The sequence below is a fragment of the Apteryx rowi genome, unplaced genomic scaffold (assembly GCF_003343035.1).
Source record: "Apteryx rowi isolate R43461 unplaced genomic scaffold, aptRow1 scaffold_3, whole genome shotgun sequence".
Classification (NCBI taxonomy): domain Eukaryota; kingdom Metazoa; phylum Chordata; class Aves; order Apterygiformes; family Apterygidae; genus Apteryx; species Apteryx rowi.
Window position 1 is genome coordinate 7610138 of NW_020449418.1, and position 24207 is coordinate 7634344.

At 46.9% G+C, this 24207-nt stretch overlaps 1 protein-coding gene across 3 annotated transcripts in view; it reads right to left on the reverse strand.

The window, feature by feature from the left end:
• FBXW4 (F-box and WD repeat domain containing 4) overlaps positions 1–24207 on the reverse strand; it is a 64390-nt gene that overhangs the window by 13331 nt on the left and 26852 nt on the right. For 2 of the 3 annotated variants that reach the window (XM_026069539.1, XM_026069537.1), the window contains one exon: positions 2686–2751. The exons of the other annotated variant lie outside the window; for it this stretch is intronic. In XM_026069539.1, coding sequence (XP_025925324.1) covers positions 2686–2751 — 66 coding nt within the window. The remainder of the gene's footprint in view (positions 1–2685; positions 2752–24207) is intronic. 3 annotated transcript variants of the gene reach the window in all.

Below are 24207 nucleotides of genomic sequence, written 5' to 3' on the forward strand. Positions count from 1 at the left end.
GGGAAGAGAATGCCACAGGAGCTGCTGCAGTATTACTTACCCACACCCACGTACACAAAACCCAGCTAACTAAACTAACTTTTAGGTCTTGGAAAACATCGAAGAATCAAGGTGATGCTAATGAATCCTGCAGTTTTAAAGAACAGTCTTAAGCATCGGACTCTCCCCTGCCTCATTTTTTGAGGGAGAAATTGTTTGGTTTCTGCTCTTAGAGACATGTCTTTACCATGTTCGACCTCTGCAGATCAGACTCCGGTCCTTCTTGGCCACAAGGAAAAGATAATCAGCTAACTTGGAGGGCCTGGGTAGAGTCTGACTGTCTGCCAGACTTTATCAGAACACAGTTGGCACAGGAGCAGCTTTTCAATTCTGGGTAGCTCCAAGATTTTGTGTTTCCCTGCTATATTCCCACTTCTGGAGTGTCAACATGGAGAAAACATGCACAAATCCCAAAGCAAGAAATCAGTATTTCCCAGCGAGACTGCTGGAGGCCCTAAAAATGAGTTCAGAGCTTTGCTTTTTGACTAGGAGTAAGAACAGTTTATGGAGAAGTCAGGAGTTGCAGGGACAGCTCTGTACTCCCTCACTATGAATGATCACATCAAGCTTCCCAAGAGGCCATGTGCTAGTTTCCTTGGCCACGCTCCCCACACAACCTCTGCCTGGCACATGCTGACAAGACTCCCAGGCCGTGCATGGGTCCCCGCAGAGGAAGAGCCCCAGTGGCACAGTGCATTCCAGCTGTGACAGGTGAAGAGGGAAGAATAAGTTTGACACTCCAGCCATTGCAACAGAGGCCCAGTGGACTAGATTGCCTTGGCTTTTTTATTTGCCTGTCACTCAGGCTTTGACGTTATTGAAAGATCAAACTCCGTTGTGCCTGTTCATTACCTTAATCCTATTTTCTACACAGCTTTATTATCTCTTCAGGCTTCCTTGGGAAAGGCTGTCAGAGAGGCAACCCTCTCCCCCCCTGCCCCAGTCCATCTTCCTCACTCCTGTCGGATGCCTCTATTCAAGAAAGGCCAGGAGGAATGATGGGCAGGGGTATCACAACACAGCCTGCATCCTTCTGGGATACTCCAAAGGCACCGTCAGGTCACTAAGAAACATGCACCACAGCTGAATACACCTGGGCTGTCTTTCCCTCTCTAGTTTGTCCTTTGCAGGATGCGTCCTTTGCCAAGTCTTTAGTTTTACTACTTCAGAGAAAAAGAAACAAACTGTTTTATATTTGTATTTGACACAATTGACTCAGATGGACAATCTAAACTACACATTAAGGACAACTGTCCTCAGACCAGCCCTGCATCCCCACCAATCCCGCTCTAACTCCTTTCCTCAAATGTGGCTCTGCTGACACCCCTCAAGCCCCTTCTGTCACTGCCCCCTCCACATTCCCCCCCTCCAGACCTCACCAGCTCACCCCAGCCCTGAYGGCACTCCCTTGATAAACCGTGCTGTGCCACTCCTACCCAGAGCATACCAGTCTTGGAAAGCTGAGCTGCTGTTCAATAATCCTGTCAAATATTTGCTATCCGTCCATCACTACGCAAAACCCCCCAGGCTGAGAGTCTCAAATTTGTCAGCAGTTGAGTTTCATGTCAGGATTTGAGCCCAACATTTCCCCAGTTGCTAAGGTCAGCACCTTCACCAAACAGAAATTACTCAGTGGCCTCAAATCACAGGCCACAACAATTAACCTCTGATGCTTATTAAGACAGAAGGAAGACGACATGCCTAAGTCATTTCATTAGATAACCTCTCGCCACCTCTCACCTCTCTGAGCTACCAGAAACACCAGCCAGGACAGGATGTGTTCACCTTCGGCTTCTCATCACTACAGACCAGTGGGTGAATGGGAGGATGCAGGTCACCCTCTGCTCTCTTATGGYTCTGGTTAAAGTATGGACTGAGAGAGAGAAAAAGGAGGGTGTAATGGGTATTTTCTGACTGAGCATGACTAATGAGGAGAAACCAGATACAACACAAGCATCCTCATTAGGCAGCAAGGATCGCTGTATGCCATTAATTAGGAAAGCTGGGAAGAAACAGCACTGGAGAAAAGAGACTATATGTCCACGGAGGCTTCCTGACAATGGAGATGAGTATAGCTGTGAAACTAGACAAGAACAGTCATTCCTGTGCTGGATATATCTTAGTGAGCCTAAGCAAAGCCCATGGTAACAGCCAGTCAGGAAGAGGCTTACAAGAGCCAGCTGTTAGTCAAGGCGACCACTTCCATCTTCCATCTGGAGTAATCCACAGGGCAGCAACAAAGCTGCCAAGCTGAGTCAGGCTCACCTGAGACAGAAATACCCCACTCTAGAGGCTATGTTTAGGCTCAAATTCACAATTTTTCCTGGGACTCACTTCCTCACCCTCCAGTCTTCGCCATCATCCTTTCTACTGCTCTGCAGAACCCTCCTGTTTCCTCTCTTGGGCGTTATGATCAAGATGACCCATTTCAAGTAGAGCTGCTCCCTGTTGTATCAAAACCTCCCCCCCCCCAAACACACAGCCCTTTCCACGCCAAGTGGATTTTCCCTTCAGATCTCATCCTTAACCATCCTTTGCCTCCATGGACTAAAGGAACGATCCAATGCCATTTCCAGCACTGCATTTCTCATGATTATTCACTCCTCTCGAATCAAGTCACTCCCCATAACCTGGAAGTTCACTTACCTCTCAAAGTCCCAGATTCTCAGAGGGGAGGTGTGTCCACAGCAAGCTGTCCCTGTCACAAATGAGCTGTAAACAAAACAAAACAAACAACTTACAAATCTTCAAATCCTCGTGCTCCGAAGAGAGGCATGCAGCAAAGGGGAGAGGTGCTTTTGAGCTCTCTCAGTAGTTGGCCTGAACTTCTCAGCAGGCCATGACTGCCGAGAATCAGCAGGAAATATAAATGTATCTGCATGTGTGGAGGGAAAGTCTAGAACAGGAACAGCTGTACTTGCAATGACGCTTTCAGAACAGCTAGCACAGTACTCAGGACATTTCATATATTGTCAGCAAAACCATAAGCTACTGATAGACCCCATGGAAAACTTGCTGTTAATTTTCTATTTCACATCTTGCTTCTGCGTGCTGGCAAATTCCCAGCMCAATCATGAACTGGCTGCAGCACCACAGGCCTAAAAAAAACAAAATGATGCAAATTGGAAGGAACCTCTAGAGGTCTCCAGTCCAACCTGCTCAAAGCAGGGCCAATTTTAAAGTTGGATCAAGTTGCCCTGCCCAGTGCTTAAGCACTCTCTACTAGAGACATCACAGTGTAACTCTCTTGCAACAATATTTGGCTCAGTTCACACTTTCCAACAGGGTCCATTCCAAAATCCTCTTTGGCAATACTGCATCCCTGCTGCATGTGCTGGCTCCAGAAGTCACCTGATAACCACTGGCCTTGAACTAGTTGATAAGAACTAACCCTTAAACTCAAGCAGCAGGAGCACTTGGGTGCTGCAGCTCTCCACACCACACTGCTTGCTTTGTGCCAGCTTCCTATCCTCGGTCTGAACAAGAGAAACCAATTCACACAAAGATTTCTAAGTAAGCTATAAATGACCTCTCACAAAGCAACATTTATTGCAGCTACTGAAAATAAAATGCCAGAACTATGTTTAAATCATTGCAACAAGGATAGCACGAATGCAGGAAACAGTCACTACTTTAAATACAGGCTGGCTCTATGCTTTGCCCAAACATCTTTCACAGCATGACATAGGAGCTGGCAGCTGAAAGAGGAAAACAAAATAAGTAAACATGCCATGTCCATAAAAATAGCAATTTTTAAACATTCCTTTGATCCTCTACAACATTCTTCTTTTGAAGGTCAGAAGGTGTCTCCAAGGATTTAATGCATGAGGAATGGGTTCTTGTAGTCTCCTCAACTTCTGTGAGGAGTACTACTGCTGGTGTTACTCCAGCAGCGAAGGCATGAACACACCATGGAAGTCCCTGACCAAAATCTGAGAGTCCAAGGGAAAGTCGCTTTAAAAGCTGATTCTCATTCCTGTGCAAAAGCCACAAGGGCCAATTAAGAAAGCGTACAGCATTTTGCATTTAGACACAGGGTTTCTGCTCAATACCTGCCTTCCCTCCACCACAGTGCAGGACAAGAGGGAGCACTGCCCGTTTGCCAGTGTCTCCCATCTCAGGGGAGATGGGCAAAAAGGACTAGCTCTGACAGCTCGCCAGTCAAACCTCATGTCTGGAAAGCAGCACTTTGGTCAGGGAATCCCTCAGCTACAAAGCTAGGTGTTGGGTTCTGTCCCTCCCTCCCCAAACATAATCCATTAATAACTACTAAAGCCAATTACTGTGGTTAGAAACATAATAGCAGCCAGGGAGTCAGTCAAGCAGGCAATTGGGTGCTTAAGATTTTTCTTTTGGGGGACAAGCTGACTCTGTCCCAGCAGAGAACGCCCCCACATGGGAGACGGGCCCCTTTGTGCAGAAGGTATGCAGCAAGGCTTTGATGGTTGCCACAGGTCTAAATTAGCATGGAGGCACACCAACAGGGAGAAAAAGGTGGGAGGAACAGCAAGGTCTAATCTCTGCTCATGCTGTCAGTTCTGGACTTCAGATTTCCCTCCTCAGTCCTCATCCCCCACCTCTCCAAAAACTAGAGTGTTAGATGAAGAGATCTTTCTCTGGCATCACATACAGGCCTTGGGGCCACAAACAAGTCTCTTCTGGGTAAAGCTGACTCCGTTCAGTCAACAGGAATTTTGTCTCATACTTTAGCAGGATCAGGTTTGCAGGCCTTATCTTTAACAGGCTGGAGCCCATTAGCAAGCAAAGATAAGACTTCTCCCAGAAGAGCAGGGCACCTTCACTGCTAGGATTAGAGAGCAGGATCCACAAGGCACGCACAAGGAAGCGGTGCCTGTGAGAGATTGCCAAAGCCTGAGAACGAACAGAACTTGAAGGCTGGATTCTCAGGGGATGACACAGGGCCCCTCACCTCAAGTCTGGTCTGCAGACAGACAGATTCAGCCCTTGGGCTTGTTGTGACTGAGCACCTTGCAGAGGTGCCAATTTCACTCCAAGCAAAAGGGCACCACACATCAGCTTTGGTAGGTGTGAGACAATATGTACATTGGAGCTAAGTGTGTAAAGTTTAGCTTCAAAATATCTTCCAGAGGTATATGAGCAGGACAGCATTAAGACTTACTTGCTCACTAGCTTTGTAAGTGTTACTTATTTTGCCTACCAATGCTTTCAAGAGTCAAAGAGACTGAGGAGAGACTAGACTGAGAAAAGCACAAGATGCCCTACATAAGTCATACCTGCACTAACTTTTCTCTGAAGTATATTGTGATACTACTGATATGCACAGATACTGACTAGATGGATCTAAGTGGTACACAAAAACTGCTATATTAAGTCCAAGCTTCAGACGGGCTTGGAGATGCAGAGCTTCTTTCCCCACTAAGCCTTCTCCTGCCCTGTGAAAGTTGCTGGTCATCATGACTATGAGCTCCTTCCAAGAGGCTCCTCTAAATGGAAGATAAGCACCAGTGCAGGGCTACCACAGCTAGGTATGTCGTCTTGACATGGCTTCCCTGGGAGGTAAAAGCAACAAGCAAGCCAATGTAGCATTTCTACCTCTGCTGTGCCAGGAAGACTGGGACTCTGCAGAGCGCTTGGACACACACATTTCATGCTCAGCCTGCTTTTGCTGCCCAAAGCAAGGCATTTTCCAGCCATCTGAGATTGACATTCTTCTTCCCATTTGAAACTCTCCTGGGGGCGGGGAGAGGGAAAGCCTTCTCCATGCCACAGAAAAGGCGTCCCATTAGAGATCATCCCCCTCAACAGGAGCTGAGCCAGGGGATATGAGAGAGCGTGCATATTTTGGCAGCACTGTTGGAAGAAACACAAGAACTTCTCTCCATCTGACTGACTTGTGGTCATTACAGATTCCATGGCATTTCTGGCAACAGCAGCAGTACACTGGCTACAGTGCAGCGGGGATGATTCCATCCCCGCTCTCAAAATGCCGACCCCCCATTTTCTGCAGCCTCCTTYTTTACATCATCCTGGACAGAACACTGCCAGATATGACTGCTGGGAAGAGAGCGCTGCACATGGGTCCTTTCCAAGAGGTGCTGTTTGTCAAGAGGCGCTGTTTGTCAAGAGGCTTGGAGATTGTCTCAACTCCAGAGATGCAAATCCCGCTGTACAACACGTACCTTCCTCACTGTCAACCCAGCCTTCAGAGCAAGCACTGGCTGAGCTGGTGATTCTGGCTATGCAAAGCCATTGAAGGGACCTGGGTGAAACAGGCCCTTTCTAACCTTTTCTCTCTAAATTTTCACCATGCTTCAGGCTTATGCCCTTCCCCTGTACTGTAAACAGATTGCTTCCCAAGTCCTATTCTGCTCTTTGGGGATTTCAAGTCCAGAATCTGCTTGACACATGCAAGAGCCTGTTCCTTCCTCCCTCGCACGCTCCCCCGCCCCCTGGAATTGGACATCGTTGTTCCATTTTGGAGACTATTATATACGGAGACTCATCAGACTGGGAAACAAAGAAGTTATTACTTGACAGAGCCCTGCAGCTGGGAATGTGGAAGGCAGGGGGGAGAGTAGGGGGGAGCACCCAGGGAGACAGGACGGGGGAGCTGCAGTAGCATTTTGAAAGCAAATCGACAGAAAAGATAGCACGAAGATGGGAAACTTTTTTTTTTTTTTTTTTAAGAAGTCTTAAGTAGGGTAAGAAAAGAAGGAGAAGAGGAAGCAAGTCCCAAACGAAGACGAGAGAAGAGGAGAGAAGGCAGTTGATGCTGACAGTGCTGCGGGTTAAGCACACGGGTCTGTGGGTTTGTGTAGCCTTTGATTCAGCACTGACACGCTTTGGCAAGGCAGGCCATCGGAGCTGTCAAATCCTTCACCAACGTGCCCATCAATTGTATTCAGCTCTCCCCGACCCGCACTGGCATTTTAATTACTGTTGGGTAAACTAATTTGTACAAATGAAGGCAACTCTGCCTAATAGAATATGCAAGCTCTCTGACCTCTGACAGGCAATGACACAAGATACAAAGGAGGCAGAGGAAGGCTTTTTATCAGAGCCTTATTACTCTCTATTACTCCAATTAGTTAAGCTCCAGTGCTCCTAATTGGGGGAAAAAATTGCAATTAAATCAATTTTTGATGGGCTGAAAGTGGGTTACCGAACCGCCCTGCCTGTGAAACACTGATATTATAGCAGCAAAGGTCAAAGTCTTTGTCGGCACCTGTGGGGCCCCCACCTCCCCTCTCTAAGCCCCTCTGTGCCCCCCCCAACACACACACGCAGCCCGCTAAGGCGAATCATTAGAACATGTCATGTCTTATCGTGGCCACCACCATCCTGCTAACCTCATCAGTTGACATCATTACGGAAGGCAACTCCTCCAGCATGAATACAGTGCTAAGGTCACACAAACTTGATGGAGCCCCTGCTGAAGAGCCCAGGACGCTGGGGAACAGACGCAACAGTAATGACATTGTGAAGGGAAGAGGAGGGGGGCAGAAAACTCAGTGCCATGAGTTTCAGCACCTCTAGCATGAAGCTTCTCCAGCAGTCCAGATACACACAAAGGGAGAGAGACAGAGAGAGCGTGTGGAAGCAGGTGCTCCTTCCCCAGTGGCAAGTCATTTGTGAAGGGAGAAGAAAAAAAGAGGGCGGGGGGGAGGGACAGAAAAGACAGATAAACAACATCACTTCAGCATTTCCTTCTCCAGAAAGAAGCAGGCACCACTGACATAAAAAAGGTCCCACATGCCTTTGATTCAGGCAGTGCTGGACAAAGCCAGGATCAGGTGGGCAAGCAGGACTGGTGCCTTCCTTTCACATCCCTTGAGGACATGCTGCTCCAGACAAATCACTTTAGCCCTACTTTGCTCCTCTTGCAGGAGGACCAGAGTACTGAATCAAGCACCTACAGTATCTCAGAAGTAAAACAAGGCAGCTGGGTTATATGGTGCCAGCTCAGTAACTGCAAACTAAACAAATACATAGGCGTGTGCCAGCTGGACTACAGGCACAAGCACATTTCTGTGGATCTGCTTATGAAAACCAAGTTGCAAGCACTTAATCTTGATCCTGCAGGGAAACCAGAGCTGAGACCAACCACATGAACTGGGGTCTAATCTGTGTTGTAAACAACAGCAACCTCAGGCAGTTCTGCTTTTGCAGGGCCACCATCCAGGTAGAGAACCCACCTACAGTTCAGTGTGTATTCAGCAGGCACAACATTTGTGTTTTAAACCTCAAAGGCTACCCCTACTGTTTTAARGCTACAGTCCTCTTCTCCAAAGCCACTAACAGAAAACATCCTAACTAAAGAGGAACTGTGCTCTATGAGCGAGCAGCAGACCACCCAGAACCAGGGTATGAAACTGGAAGACAAAGCAAGTCTGCAGGATCTGGCTAGGAAGAGTCTCCATACGAAACTAAACAGTCCCCAATGCTGATCACGCTCTCTCCTCTACAACCAAAACCTTGCCAAGCTTCCCCCCACCGTTTCCCCAGTGTCTTCTAACACCACAGAGAACTCTTTAAAATCCTGTGAAATAAAGCTATTGCCAAGCCAATATAGGAAGCACTCATATGCTGTGGGAGAGATAGTACAGAATTACAAGATCTAAAATATTGATTAGACAACATTTTCTTAAGCGAGTATTCCTTTTAAACAGGAAAGTGAAGCTACCTGCAGGAAAATAAAGAAAAGAATTAGATCACTGTGGAACACACAGTATCTCAAAGGCCAAAATATCCCACTGAACCAGTAGTGGGGCTGTTCACCCACACTGTAACTTCCCAGTTCTACAGAGTTCCTTTTTCAGTAGGAAACAGGTTGAAATATATTTAAAAGAACGAAGGCAGGAAAGACAGACACTCAAAGTCAGGAAGAGTCCCTAAAGACTGGCCAGATTAGTCAGCCAGATGTGACGGCCCCAAGAGAAGAAGGTATTTTCAGCCTCCTTTGTTACTGAAGGAAGTCACTGAAGGTCTCATTCTCTCCTCCCTGAAGCTGGGAAGACTTTGCCATTGGGGAACCACTCCTTTATTCTTCTTGCTTCCAACAGCACAGCCTCAAACACATCAAAAGGAACAGAGCAAGTGACTAAAATCAGCTTCAGTTTGCCTCTCACTCTGAGCCCAAGCCCAGCAAGGTCCCTTGCCCCAGCAGGCTTCCTTGTCAGCTCGCTGATGAAAGCCTTTTTGTCCTACTTCCAGAGCACCATCAGCATCCAGACCAAGATGACAACCTTCTGGTCAGGAGCACCTTTGGTAGGCAAAAGCCTACCAAAAGGAATATCAGCGTGTAAGACAGTCACACCATCAGCACGCAAGGCAATCACACCAAAAGTCCGGCCACTGTTAATGGGGGAGGGGGGGGGGGAAAAAAAAAAAAAAAAATCACTGCTTCGTAGAATAGTAAGTGTGGTGAATGGAAGTCTGTTTAGAAGATAGGACTGGAAAAGCTGCAGAGGCTGATGGCACATGATGTAACTGTCCAAAACCTGAAATAACAAGGACAGGTTGCATCCAATTTGCCACAGTCCTGCAATATCCTTCTGGCTCTTGGCTCCACACTAAGTCTTTCCATATTCTTCAGTCCTCAAGGGCTCTCCTGTCCTTCCAGTCCYATGTACCATACCCTGCCACGCAAAGCTTCAGCTCTGGACCTTCAGAGCTTCATCTTCAGTGCAAGGAAAGAAGGACAAGGTACATCAAACTCTGACCTATACATTTTCTATTTGCATCACTGGCTGCTCTTCTAGGCTCAAGAATACCCACACTGAACTTTGTTAAAATCTTGTTTCAAGAGCCTGCTGGTGGCTGAGCGTTCTCCAGTCCCTGTACTATTCATCCAAACTCAGCATGAGCGTGTGTTTGGGCTCTCTTCTACAGTGCTCTGGAGCTGAGCTTACATCTGGGCCCAAATGCTTGCTTGCATGTACAATTGGTCTGTATTTAGACTTGATAACAGGACTAAGCTCACTTGAGCAAGCAGAGACTCATTGCAGCACAGCCTCATCTTTGTTCAGCATTGAAYAACATTGAGAAAGAGAACCCATAGCTGGAAGCAAATGACCAGGCTTGTTCCACAAACAGACTGGAGAGTGTTGGCACATTCGTTGTTGCTTTCTTCAGTCTCGTGCGTATGCCACAGCATGTCCCTAGGCATCAGCCAGCTCAGGGTTGAACCACGCTCTTGATATGCATCGTAAATTGCACACAGAAAAGCTACAGAAGAACTCTGCCCAGTCCCCATGGATGCTCCATCAGGGACTCAGCACAGAAGAGAAAACAAAATGCATAAAGAAGACTGCATGAATGCCCCACCATTTACAACCACTGCTGATCCAAAAGGAAATGCCGTGCTCTGGCAAGAAGCACTGGTGACACAGGCATGGAGAGACAGGCTAATAACTCACTCGCATGCTGCCTCCTGCACCAGGTGGACAACTGGAAAGTGGTCCCCAGGAAGGAGGCATTTGCATTTTGTACTGAAGAGCACTGTAGAGATGCTGGGTTGAAACAGAAGTCTCACATTTGAGGCAGAACACATGCATTTGAGAGCAGAAATGATCATGTCATTGTCTCCCATTTCATTTACTGCATGCATCGGGGTAGAGTGAAGTTCAGCTTCACCTCTCCAACCCTCCCACTTGGCCTCTAGCTTCAGGTCCTGCTCCAAACTTCAGAGACCCACAGATTGGAGGACAGAATAAATGCTTTTTTTAATCCATAACAGCCCAATTCCCACCCTGGTAGAGGAATCATCTCTACACTAACAAGTTGATTAGCAGRCACCCAACCTAGATACCTCCACCCTGCGTTCATTGCTTTGCTGTCTCACCCCCCATCATCTGCACAAGTAATGTCATATCCCTGCCCGCTGTCCACTACTTCATGAGCCCTGCAGCAGGTTCATTTTGTGAAAACAGGCAACAGCGTACAGAACACACRCTGCATTTGTTCTTCTGTGAAGAAAACCTGAGCTCAATGATATTAAGACAGAGAATCCACACAAGAGAGACATGCACACAGAGCTTTTTTTCACATGGGGGCATCCAACTGGAAAACACCCTTTATTAGACACTAAAGTGTCTACTCAGACAGTCCTGTGAGCTAAATACCACCCTCCTTTCCCCAGTACTCCACCTCACACATGGCTTTGGGCAAAAGGGAAGTGTTCAGGACATGACCGCACTCCAATTACCTCTAAAAGTTGATTGGAGGTCCTGGGTGAACCTTTTAGATATTCCCATATACACAGAATACACAAAAAATGCTTTCCACAGTGCTGCTGTCATTCTTCAGTTCCTCAAACAGGATTATCTTTGTGGCTGCACAAGTATTGCTACTGGGTTGATGTCATCCCTGCTCCTTTACTAAAAGGAAGGGCTTGAAAACCCATGTTTAACAATGTAAAATCCTTACTTTCATGGCATGTCCAATACTCTTCCCCCTCCCTCCCCAACCTCTGCATTTGCCAGGCAGGGAGTGGTTGTTCTGCACAGAGATGTCTGTACAAGGACTCCCTGCATCCCTAGCTCTCTCCAGTCCCAATTTAATCACCAACTGAAGCTCATGTTATGACAGGGGAAAAAGACTCCTTAACCAAAGAAGAAATGCCATCCAATATGTAATTCAGGCACTGGTCTGAACAACATGTACCGAGCATCATCAAGGGGACAGAAAGCCAGTGCCACAACCATTTCTCCTATGCATGCTTACCAGGCCTTTTTGTGGACAGAGCTCCCTTTGCAGGCATTCACTGGGGTTGCATCTTGGAGTGATTGTAGAGAAATGTAACACTGCTGAGAAATCACTTCTGAACCTAAACGCAGGACCACGTAAGAGATACATTTCTCTGCTCCACAAAAAGCCTCCTAAAGAATATCTGGGGACTCTACTGTGAACTGACCATCAAGTTGGTCCACAAGACAAGTTGGTTAAACACTATTACAGTAGAGTTATTTCAGCTTTCACTCATCACTGGACCAGAACCTTACAGGACATTTTTAATTCTCAGAAGCCATAACATTATAATGGCAAAAAAACAAAACAAAAAACAAACAAAAAACACTACTAAGGTTACATTTGTGTTTTGAAGAGTTCAGGTTTGGATGTTTTCACTTCTTTTTCTTTTGAAAGTGCAGGGAAAATAACAGACGATATCTGGACTGCTTTAATTATGCTATGCATTTTCCCCTCCAACATCACTAGGACAATCTCAGTCCTTTGCAGCAACTTCATCCCACACTCTCCTCTTGCTCTCCTCTACAGAGCAGCTATTCAAACTCTTGCTGCCTACAGATTGGCAGAGACTCCTGCTAGGTGCCCATGGCACAGCAGGCTCTATCCCAGACTGCTGCACATGCCATCAGCAATACAACACAAGAGCAGTGCAAGATGACTTCATAAAATCTCCATCTTGAGCAAATACACCAGCTCTTTCTACCCAACTGAACAGGAAAATCAGGTGGAACTCCTGGCTGAGCAGCACAAGAACGTGGTCCCCTGGATGAGATGCACACAAAGGTATTAGACACCAGACACCATCTGCTTGTGGGATAAGGCAGGATACCTATAGACCTCCAAGTATGTTGGGCAGATTTCCAAAGGCACCCATTTCTCACCCGTGTGCACCCTCACCTCTTGCCTTCACACCCATCACCTATCCCTGCCCTACTTGGCTCAACACCTTTATCCTTCCCCCTAGCCTTGTTGTGGAGGACACCCTGAGCCTGACCCTCAGCCACTTCCCAAGACCCAGCAGCTCCCTCAAGCTCAGTGCTCTGGGCCCACACACAGCCTTACAAGAAGCTCTGAACTCCAGCCTTTGCTTTCTCAGAGCCTGCCCAGGTGTAAAGCTCCAGCGATTCCTTTTTCTTTGCCATTTTCCCTCCCTCCTCCCTCTCCCCCTGTCCCCACCAACACTTTCAGGCCACACAGTGAGCCGGGAGGTTGGAGTACATGAGGACCACTGCAGCAGTTGTGTTGTTTCAGGCTCCCCCCCACCCCAAGACAATTTCTAAGAGCCATTTCTTACCTTCCCCTCCCCTCCGTGAAATGATTTCTGTTAATTGCCTGGTGGGAATCACTTATAGGTGGGGGAGATTCTCCCCCCACACACACACCCTGGCCCCTAATTGGCTTATTGAAGTTTTAACAGGGCTTTCACCTGGAGAAGCTGGTAATTATTCCCTTCATTCCCCTCTTGCTTGTACCTGTAGCTTCACACTTGGGGCCTGCCTGACTCCACGGGGGGGGCTTTGTTCCCTCTAACTACAGGCCCCACACAAATGGGCCCAGCAGCAGGAGAACACAGCAAAGTGGTAATTTTCAGCCTGGCGTAATTAGCCAAGGTTCTTTCAGCCCAAACTGCTGAATGGGGAGGGGGCTGTCAGGGAGGGTGCGCCATGTGGGAACGGCGGGATGGGGGCTGCTCTCAACAGGCGGACAAAGGCCTCTTGGGGGCTCCGATCTGGGGCGAGCAGGAGGAGGGGGCTGCAGCGGGACGGCCTGGCTGGCAGAGTCAGGGCACATTCAGCAGCGGGACATGCTCCGAGGAGGACAGCTCATGACATGTATCTTTTCCCTAGCTCTCAGAACAGGGCAGAGGAGGATGGGGRAAAAAAAAAAAGTAAAGGAGAAAACAGATGCAGGAATGCAGAGTAGGAGCATCTGAAGAGGTGAGCTGCAAGCACAGATTCTAGAGAGCCTGGTGTAACCTCCACTCCCAGAGCAGGATTTCTAGCAGCACCTTTGCACCAAGACTGGGAAAGGCACCAGGCTTGCAGAGAGGAAACAGAAGGTCACAGATCCCAGATAGGATAGCAAGAACCATGCCAAGGACAACTCTTACTGCAGAGAAGGTCAGGGAAGACTCATTCACATCTTCCAACATCTGTCCAGAAGCTAGGCAACAAGCAGAGCTGGGAGGACAGCAACAAAGGCTCCAGGTTCTCTCTTTGCTGAGCCATTTCCTGCTAGCAAAGCAAAATTGCTTTTCTTAGCAGACCTTCACTTATGCCAGCTCCCGTTTTACTACAAGCTTCAGGTTCTGCAGAACCTACCAAACAGCACTTGCCACATGTGGGTTGGCCAAACCACTTGGCTCCCAGTGTATCACTCCTGCACTGTGCCTGAGCATCAGTTGTCTCACAAACCAGAAACCTGCATCCTGTGGTGAGCAAACACCTCTGCTGATACTCAGGGCTTGTTAGAGTTTAAGCTTTCTTTGAATGATCACAGTTTCCTTTGGGATAGAAAGTTTTGTTTTAGTTGGTCAGCTCCAGGGCTGTAGGCAAGTTAAACCTGCTCTGCTGATTTGGCGATCACAGCTCCAATGCACTGGGTCTCCGCATTTTTCTAGGAGGCCCAAACCCGATGAATTATTGTCTTCAAAATCTCATCTCGTATCCCTTGAAACTGAAGCATCCTACTGAAAAGCAAGAATTGCCCCAGTCTGAAAACTGTCTGCAAAGAAGAGCACAAGGTAAGCAGTTGCCAAGTCAAAAGGAGCCTTCTGCTTTCATCAGAGCACCAGTTACATATGACTGCCAAGTAAGCWGTAGGAGATGTAGTCACAACATTCCTGGCAGCAAGGAAAGGAGATTCATAGCGACCCAATACATAGCAAGGAGACAGGCAGCACAAACCCCCTGGGCACGGATTTGTAGTTTCTGGGCCATCTGAAAGATATATAACTGTGACCCAATCCCAGGGCAGGTTGTTTGCAAACTGGAAGAGCTACACGATTCCACCCCACAGTACTCTGGTTTCTCTTTGGATCATGTAAATCTTTCATCTTTTACTGAAGATTCTCACAGAGAGCAACATTCCTGAATTTCAACCCAATATTTTGTGGTCCCACCCAAGCTGCTTTAAGTACTTGCTACAGGGATGAGTTCAGCTAGATACTGTGTGCCCTCAGCTCATCTATACTCAAGACTTCTTTCCTTAAGAACAACTTTTGATGCTTCTGAACAATATACATTYGACATGAAATCAATGCTAGTATCTGAGAAACAGAAACCAAGAATAAATATAAGCAGGCTCAAACTGACCAGGACGATTTCAAGGCTAGGCAAGGAAGTATGTCAAGCAATCCCCACACTCCTGCAAAAAGATACATCATGTTGCTTACTTGCATTCCATATCATAGACCCTAGAGTATCTGAGGTTTTTCTTCTCAAAACACTCCCTGGGGTAGGAGCAAGGGGAGATGTAAAATTAAATTAAGTAAAGGTTTCACTTCTCATCAGTTTGGAGAAAAGTCTGAATACATGCCTATGTGTAGCAAATGCTTCAAGAACCATAATACAAAAGAAAACCTCTCCTATTTTAAAAATCTTTCTCTTTTTTAAGTTTCGGGATTGCCAATGCTGATTGCAATATATTTTCAGCCATAGTGATTGGCAGAGTTTCCAGTAACAAGCATTCTTAAAAAAAAAAAAAAAAAAAAGCACATCTATAATGAGAGCTTATCTAAACTTTTCCATTAGAACATATGACAGAAAATGACTTTTCAATAAGACAGCAATCCCTGCACACTGGTGAGGCCGGGGGGAGGGAGAATCCTTTCAGATTTGCCAGAACAACTAAAACCCAAGAATGTTTCAGTTTAAAAGTAGGGGCGGGAAGGAATCGATTTTCCTGGTACCACAAGCCATGACTTATTTTTGTCTTATTCCTTTTCTCACACACATGCACTCACACCAAATTCAAAACTTCCCAATTTAGGAGAATTTTGAAAAAAATTATCAGGATGGTGAGGAAGAACTCGCAACCAGCTCCTAGTTTCATCACCTTCTCAGTGACCTTCCCCCAAAGGGCAGCAGCTCTTACTCCACATAACGATGCAGAAGCAGGAGCTGTACTTGTCAGGTTTACAGGGGGAAAAAAACACCCAATCACTTAAAAATAGTGCTTGACTTTCCTCCTCTGCTCTACAATATTCAAACAATTTCCTAATGAAGTCTAAATGAGTTATTCTTATCCAGTGGGGTGGGGGAAAACAATGCTCAGAGGATTTTAAGAAGCCAAAGACCAGGAAAGGTGAAAGGGCAGAAGCGTGTGTATACACCACATGCCACACACAGAGAGATCCAGGACAGCGAGGCATGGAGACACAGGTGCTCTTGTGGAGGAGGCGAGCAAAGCCTCATCTGCGTTTAACTCAGCCATGAAATGACTGCTAGAGCTTTCCTGCTCTGATCATTCCAGCCCGGACATGGACACACTCGCAACAATCTCAGCTCACTTACCCTTAAAGCTCAAGGCAGCTCCCTGCTCTCTGCAAAGTGATTTGCTTCAGAGTTTTCATGCTAAAAGCATTTGAAACACGTTAACCATTTGTCCCTAAGCAACCAAGATCCTGAATGAAGCCTCTACCCTCCATCTGCAGAATCAGGGCATGTTTGGCTGCAAGCAAGCACCAGAGTGAGAAATAAAACCTGCCAGTCAGGCCAGAAAAGACAGTCCCAGCCCTGTATGCACAGCAAGACAACCAAGATCTCATTAAACAGCTGATCAGACAAGACACATCTAAGGCACAATGACGCTTAGTGGAGACCACTTCCCACACAGCTCCTGAACTACCCAAAAACCCACTGAGCAAGTTTTGCAGCAGCCAGAGCTCAAACCATCCTGACATCCTTATAATATAAAACAGAGGTTCACAACACAAGTATCAGTACTTCTTCAGCATCAGTATCTGTAGTCACAGCAAGGCAGGCCAAGAACCGGTGAATTCAAGTGACAATTGAAATTAGCAAGATGAAGATAGGCAAAGGATTAGGCAAAACAGGCAGCAGAGATAGGGAAAGGATGAGGCAGGAAGACAAGGAACAATTTATTATGATGATTCATGTCAATATACTGAAAAATAAAAATGGCACAGAAAATGGAGAAGAGAAAGGACTATGCTGCAGGATAACTGGAAGAAGCCCCTTCAGGCACACATCTCTCCTGAATCTGAAATGGAACAGAGGATTCCCTAAAACACACTATCCTTTTATTTCAGGAAAAGCCTGACAAAGGGATATTAAGTGTCCCACTGCGTCCTGCCTTTGGTAGGAAGCTGTCTAGGTGAGGCAGGACAACTGCTATCAGTCAGTCCTCCAGCACTTCAAGGAACAGAAGTCTGGAAGCTTTAGATGCACAGGCAGCTTTGTGGGCAGAAGTGTGAAACCAGAGTTTCCTCCTTTTTCTTCTATGTCCCCACCCCATTCCCAGGCACTCTAAGAGTTTAGGAAGTCTCATCCAAAAACACAGGATTAAAAGAACCATTTTTACCTGGCCAGTCAAGCACCCAGATGAAGAAGTGCCAGAACCAAGTTTGCTCACGCATTCTTCACTCAATAGAGCATTATTAAAGTGTCAGTATTTGATTCTGCAGCAGTTTGGAGTGTCTCAGTCAAAGCTGTCACAGATCTTTACCATGTGCATGCAAGGGCTCCAGTTACATGACCATGAGTTCAGGTTAGGCTGCATCTCTGTGCACCACATCTGGTCACAGGCTGGACTGGGAAGAAATAGTGAGCTTACCATGTCTAAGGGATGTCTAAGGGATGTCCAAATGCAAACTCTAGCCAGGGAAGCCCCAACCTCCTGAACATTATAAGCTGGGAAGGAACAGACAGGAAAGGAACAGACAGGAAGAGACATCTCTGTGCTTGCCTTCTTACCCTTTTCCCTAAATGTCCACTACTGACCACTGCTGGAGACCAAATGCTGGACTGACAAAGCATGACCAGAGGAATGTAAGAAATGCCCAACTTGGTCAGGCCACAGCCCCTCTGACCCACTGCTCTGTCTCCAGCAGTTAGTAAAAGGTGCTTTTTAGGGAGAGAGTGCAAGCCTGGCCACTTTCTCTGGTCTTTCTCTTCATACTGCCACAGTATCCACAATTGCCACATTAAGGGTTTTAGAGAGCATACCCCCACCTAGTCCTTCTACCAATCATTACGGACCTGGTATCCATGAATTGGCCAAATCCCTTTTTAAACTGCTGATACCATCCACCTCCATAACCTCCTGGGGCAGCAAGTTCTACAAGTTCACTACATGCTGTGTGAAGAAATACTGTCTTTCATCCATTTTAAACCAATCTTCCAGTATTTTCAGGTGTCCCTAGCTCTGATATTGCAGAATTTGGTTAATAGCACCTCCACACTCAAGCTTGTCCACTACTATCATATTCTCCATATTTCTTTCCAGGCCACTTTTACCAGAATGGCCTAATGGTGGCAACCAAATGTCAGCACATCAATAATTTCTGCAGAGTGCTTGACTTGGGACCAAATATGGGGGAAGACCACAAAAACAAGATACAAAGTAATTATAGAGCCATTTGTTTGGTACAGAGAAGCATCCCCCTGCTGTACCTTGTCTTCAGGCACACACATGACCTTGTTGATTCACTGCTCCTTTGGTCCCAAGACAAGTTAGACTGAATCGGTTGCTCCCCAAGCTTTGAGGCTGCAATCACTGTCAGTTCCTTCTGGGCAAGCAGGGACTCATATCACTGTCTTTACCGCTAATGCTAGAAAGACAATACAGTTCTGAGCACCATCAGGGTCTCGCAGCAAGAGAAAACCCGTTACATCAGGCAGTCCTGCTGCATCCCTATCCCTTATTAAATCTGCCTGGATGTGCAAAGCAGGTCACCACACAAAGCACAGGTGCAAAACAAGACAGCTGCACCAGGAGGGAAAGACCAAGCACAGCAAAAGTAGTAGTTGCTGCTCAGCCCAGCTTAGTCTATAATTGCTTCCTCTGATCAGCTAATTTCTTAGTCTCCTTTTCTTCTTCCCCCCCCACCCCTGGGGGGGGGGTGCACAGATGACCACCAGACTACTTCTTTTCCCTGAAGGAAACAAGCTGTTGGGTTCCAGTTTGCAATCCCCTGTGCAGCCCCCACATTCATAAATCTCTGGGACTATCAATCACCTTGGTACAGATCTCTCTCCTCAAAGGAAATGGACTCTCTCTCTTCATTAGCTGCCTGTGTCTACCAACCATAGCAGGGCCTCATTTCAAGTCCTCTTTGATGGACGGCTAGATTTAGAGGAACATGTACCTCAATCTCAAAGGAGAGAGGGCAAGGATTTACTAATTAGACAGGGCAATGCACATTAAAGGCTGGATTTAATACCTGGCCCCAAATTAGCACTCCATCTGTGAAGTGTCAGGATGCCTGCAAAGCACAAGTACATGAGTATATCCCACAGGCAGGCATGTGCAGAGATGGTGAATGCAGCATCATGAACCCACACCTCCTCTTTATAGCAAGAGAACTGTAAGAGTTGTACTTCCTGCAGGTGGGAGGGAAGGCAGAAAAGGCCTTATAGATCCTAGATAATGAACAGTGCAGGACACAGTGACAACACCACACAGAGAAGACAGGCTTCCCAACCTGCCTTTCAGTCTGGAATGGTCTCACAGAGCTCTGCAAGGAGACCAGAGGCAATGGGGCCAAGGAAATGTTCATAGCCATACACTTCTGTCCACATTTCCAGTACCCGACTCCACTCCCAACAGAAATGCATGATGCCACTTACCCAGGGAATGCTGAAGCTTAGCTGGGAGACTCTGGGATGCTACATTTTAAAGAATACCAGCACACCAGCCAGACTCACAACAGCATATTTTGAGGAGACTTTCCCATTCTTCAGAGGAACCAGCCTTCCTTGAAGCCTGCCCATCTTCTCTTAGTCATTTGTTCTGCTCTAAACTCCAGCCTCTCTGGTCCCTCAAAGCAGAGGGGGGATAGGGACGGAACTGTTTCAAAAGAAGTCTGCTAAACTGATCGACAGCTAGGCTGTTTTTGATGCATTTGCTCATATTAAACAGCCTCACGAGCACCTCTTGTGAGGCACTGAAATGGTTCTTCTCACTGGGAATGGGATGGGACACATCATCCTGATTTGTGCCAGAACTAACATGGGGGAAGCCCATCTCCAAGTCACATTTTCATTTCTTAATGGTGCTTTTTCAGGCCTGAAGATATTCCTGTGGGCAGCACTATGCTCTGTGCCACACGCAGAGGGAACAGAGGCCCCTCACACTTGTGCTCTAGAAATTCAAAGCGTGTCCAAGGCAGATTTTTACTCCAATATTCCACTATCAGAAAGCTCCCATAGCTGTCAAGTAGAGCATTAGCTAAAGGCCTGAGATATACCAGGCTATGGCCAGAAGGTTTTGGTCCTGAGCATATTCGTGTGTGTAGGCTTAAATACCTCCAACAAAGAGGATGCTAAACCACTAGCTGGAGTGTGCATGAGGACATGAGGAAGAAGACTGGTTTATAAATGCAACTGTAGCTGAATAGCACCAAGCTTCCAGCTTGTCTGCTTCAGGCTTGACTCCTCCAGGTGCTTCAGCAAGGAGGTACACTAGTGATCATAAGCAGTACAGCTGAATCAAATACTTCTGTACTTAGGGCTATGGGCAGACAGCACACATCCACAGAACTTCTAGCCCTAACACCCCAATGGTCTAACTTTACAAACTTATATTTACAGCGATACAGTCTGCTCCCACAAGTACAAAGTACATCCCCTGTCAGGGTCTGACATGGACATAAGCAAGACCTGGTCCCGCAAAGTCTACAGATTTATAAGCTTTTGTGCATAGGCAGACACGATTCATTGCTCAATGGGAACCTAAGAAGATGCCAAAATTCAGTAGCAAGGTGAAGTCAGAGATTTATATTTATCAATTCTATAAACTCATACCCTCTGGAACCTTGTCCTGGGCATGCAGGTAACAGACCCTGCCCAGGATGAAGGGCAGTGCTGCTGCAAACACCCCTCCCACTCCACAAGGAAACACCTTCTGTGCAGACAGGACCCCTCCCTCAGCAGTTTCCTACAATCCACATTCCTTGTGCTTACATAGGCCCTCTCCTGAGCTGGAACAGGATACATTGCATGCCATACCTGAAGCACATCTCCTTCTCCCCCCACCCTTCTCCCTCTCTCTTTTTTTTTTCCTCCTTCCCCTGCCTCCCCTCCTTCCCCAGTGAGCACTCACTGATAAACAATCCAATTCCTATTTGGAACAAAGAAACTGTTAACCCCTGTTCCTAATCCAGAGATCCTTCATAAGTTATTTCTGCTGCCCATTCATACATAAAAATGTACATGTGTACAGAATCTTCTTGAATCCCCGTTTCTCAAGTTGGCACAAGCTACCTGGACCACAAAGCCCTAGTGGAGCCATAAGACCTTTCCCACTGGAATTTAGCTGTCGCCCTCCCAGGGACATCGCAAAACTCCTGCTGGATACAACAGCTCTAATTGAGGCAGGATCAGACAGACATGTCTTGAACAAGTGCTCTGCACATCATGGACTTGACATGGAGGTTAAGACAGGCTTGAACTGATTCCACTGATCTTAGTTAGAATATATAACCCTAGGCTTTGGACAAACCAGTGCATTTTGGATACAGACTGTAAATTTGGTTTGGCAAGGACTAGTACTAGAAAGTTGCCAACACTTCCAGCTTCCTCTAGATTTTTCAGTTTTCTTCAGAAAAAGCAGGACGAACACCCAACTTCACATGCACACAGTCATCACCTCCTGCTCTTAAGAGACAGAGAGCTGGTGTTCTGCTATCATTCTTCTTCCTGCAGCAGTCCAAAACCTTCATTCCAATAAATTCAGTCCTTTTCCAGTTCTATTCCAAACATATTTTTACTTTTAGAAGTACTGGGGGCAGGAGGGAATCCCCTGAAGAGGCCCAGTGCTTCCCTCCTTGTAATGAAACCCTGTAATGGAATGCCCTGCACTCCAATTAGGAAGAAATGCTAATTTTCTCCAGTTGAGCACCCCCTCTAGATGTATCTAATTTGTTTCACCGCTTTCATCTCTCCCCTCCATCGCATTTTCATTTAAAGGTTATGATCTGTTTGTGCCCTTCATGCCGCGCCCCGACAAGACACCCCTATGAGAGGTTGCAGGGGCCATGTAGCCCTTCCTAACCCCCTTCCCAGACAAAAAACAAAGCTTTTTTCCCTCCACTGCCTCTTTAAGAAATGCAGAAAGATGAAGGGGAGGGGCAGAGAACTAGGAAAACAATAATTAAAAATAAAAACTAAGCCCTCTTACCAATAAGGTTGTTGGTTATGTTTCCAACAAAAAGTTAAAGACCTTTGCACCATGACAAACACCATTATGACCAGTGCCAGGTCAGCTGGGAGAAAAGACATTACAGAGCTTTACTACTGCTGCAGATCCATTTTAGGAACAACTGCCATGCAAGAACACCCTTTTGCAAAAGGTTTCAAGATTTGTTTAGGTTTATGCTCCTTGCAGGGCTGGGGAAATGCATCCTCTCCCCAGTTGCCACAGAAATACAAGGCAAGCCAGCTCAGCTGAGGAGAAAGCCTCTGTAAAGCACTTCCCACCCCACTCTGATGGGTTATGCCCTGTTCTGGGAGCCTATGTTTTGATATGTTCTTTCAGGAGAGCAGGGGCTTGAGCCAGACAGTGTGGGCCTTGGGATAGCTCTTTGTAGCAGCCATAACTTTGGGCTGCCCTGGTTCTGGCTTGCTGGGGACAGGCATGTAAATCCTCACAGGAGAACTAATCTGGACTGCACACCTGCCCAGAAGAGCTTTTTACAAAGGCTATGGCTGTAGCACATGTGAGACAGACATCCAGATCGCCACGCTGGTACCACGGCACATGCCCCGAGAGAACATAACTGCCTTTTCACAAAAAAAAAAAAAAAAAAAAAAAAAAAAAAAAAAAACCACCACACCACACACACCTAGCCCTCATCCAACCTCTGTTTTCTCCAACAAGGTCTCTTTGCATCCTGTCTCTTGATTCCCTTCCCTTGCTCAAAGGCCTCAAGACTAGACTACAGTTGCAACAAAACATATCCAGAGTCAGCAGTAACTGGGAAGCAATGGGCACTGTACTCTCAAATAAAACAGCGTCCCTGGAGCTAAAACTCAGGGTCTCCCCACATGCCCACACTGCTCCTAGGCTGAGCCATTCATGCATGGCTTTTGTCCAGCTTCTGCCACCTTTTGCATCAATTCCRTCCTTCAGTTCGTGGCAACTAGAAAGGAAGTCCCTGGTCTACACTCTCTAGATGCAGGTTTCACCACAGATCTGTTGTCAACACCCTACAAGCTGAAAGGGCCCAAACAGCTTCTTAGGGGGCAACGCAACCAAACAGACCAGGACCGAGATGGAGTAGGAACTCCCAGGTTCCACTTGTGGCACAGCTTGCAACAACCTGTTCTGCTGGGAAAAGAAAAGGAGCAGCTGAATACACTGCACAGGCTGAGGGCTGATCAGCCTGTTCTTGGACAATAAGACGGAGCTGGAAAAGTACTGCAAGAAAGTTTTCTATTATTAATAGGCACTTTGCTAATACTGCCCAAGATAGCCAGCTCCCTCTCAGTCATTTCCTGCTGCAGCCGCTGAATCCCGTCACTCAGAGAGCTATATGCTCCATTACAAGCTATTTCCTCTGTATATTTGCAATCCCTCCAAAGGCTTTTGCAGAAAGTTCTGATGATTCTCCCCTCTTGCCCCCCTCCACAGCCAGGACTCCCTCACAACTGGACTTTCCGGGACCACAGATGGGGAGTGGGTAGGAGGCACACAAAGATTTACTCTTTGGAGATACCACCCTTGCCCTTCCCCCCCGGCCCCTTCTCTATCTGGTCCATGCGAACAAACCCCGAGTGGGAAAGAGCGTTCAGAAGAGGCCTGCGTCTGGGCCAGCCGCCTTTCATCCAGAAGATGCCTCTTCCCCTTGGAAAATGCAAGCATTGTGTGAAAACATTTTAATATATTCATGCACATTCCTATAGTTCGCAGGAGCGAGCGGGTCCCAGCACCCTCCCCTCCCTGCCTTCCAAATGATTTTCATAGGCAGCGATGCACTGGGAATGCCACCTGTTTTCTCGAATGCCCGCGAGTATGTAAATTGTGGGAATATGCGGGCCAAGCGCTGTGGTTTTATTGTGCTGCAGAAAAGATTTTACTAATTACTTGCCTAAACTCCAAAGCGGTACGCCTGATTTTTTACAAAGCGGGAGAGCAAGGAAGGTGGGGGTGGGGGAAGAGGAGGAGGGGGAGAAAAAAATAGAGAAAGAGAGAGAGTAGAGGGAAAGAGGAGAAGGAGAGGGAACGCAAGGGATGCATTTCAAAGTTTCTCTAGCA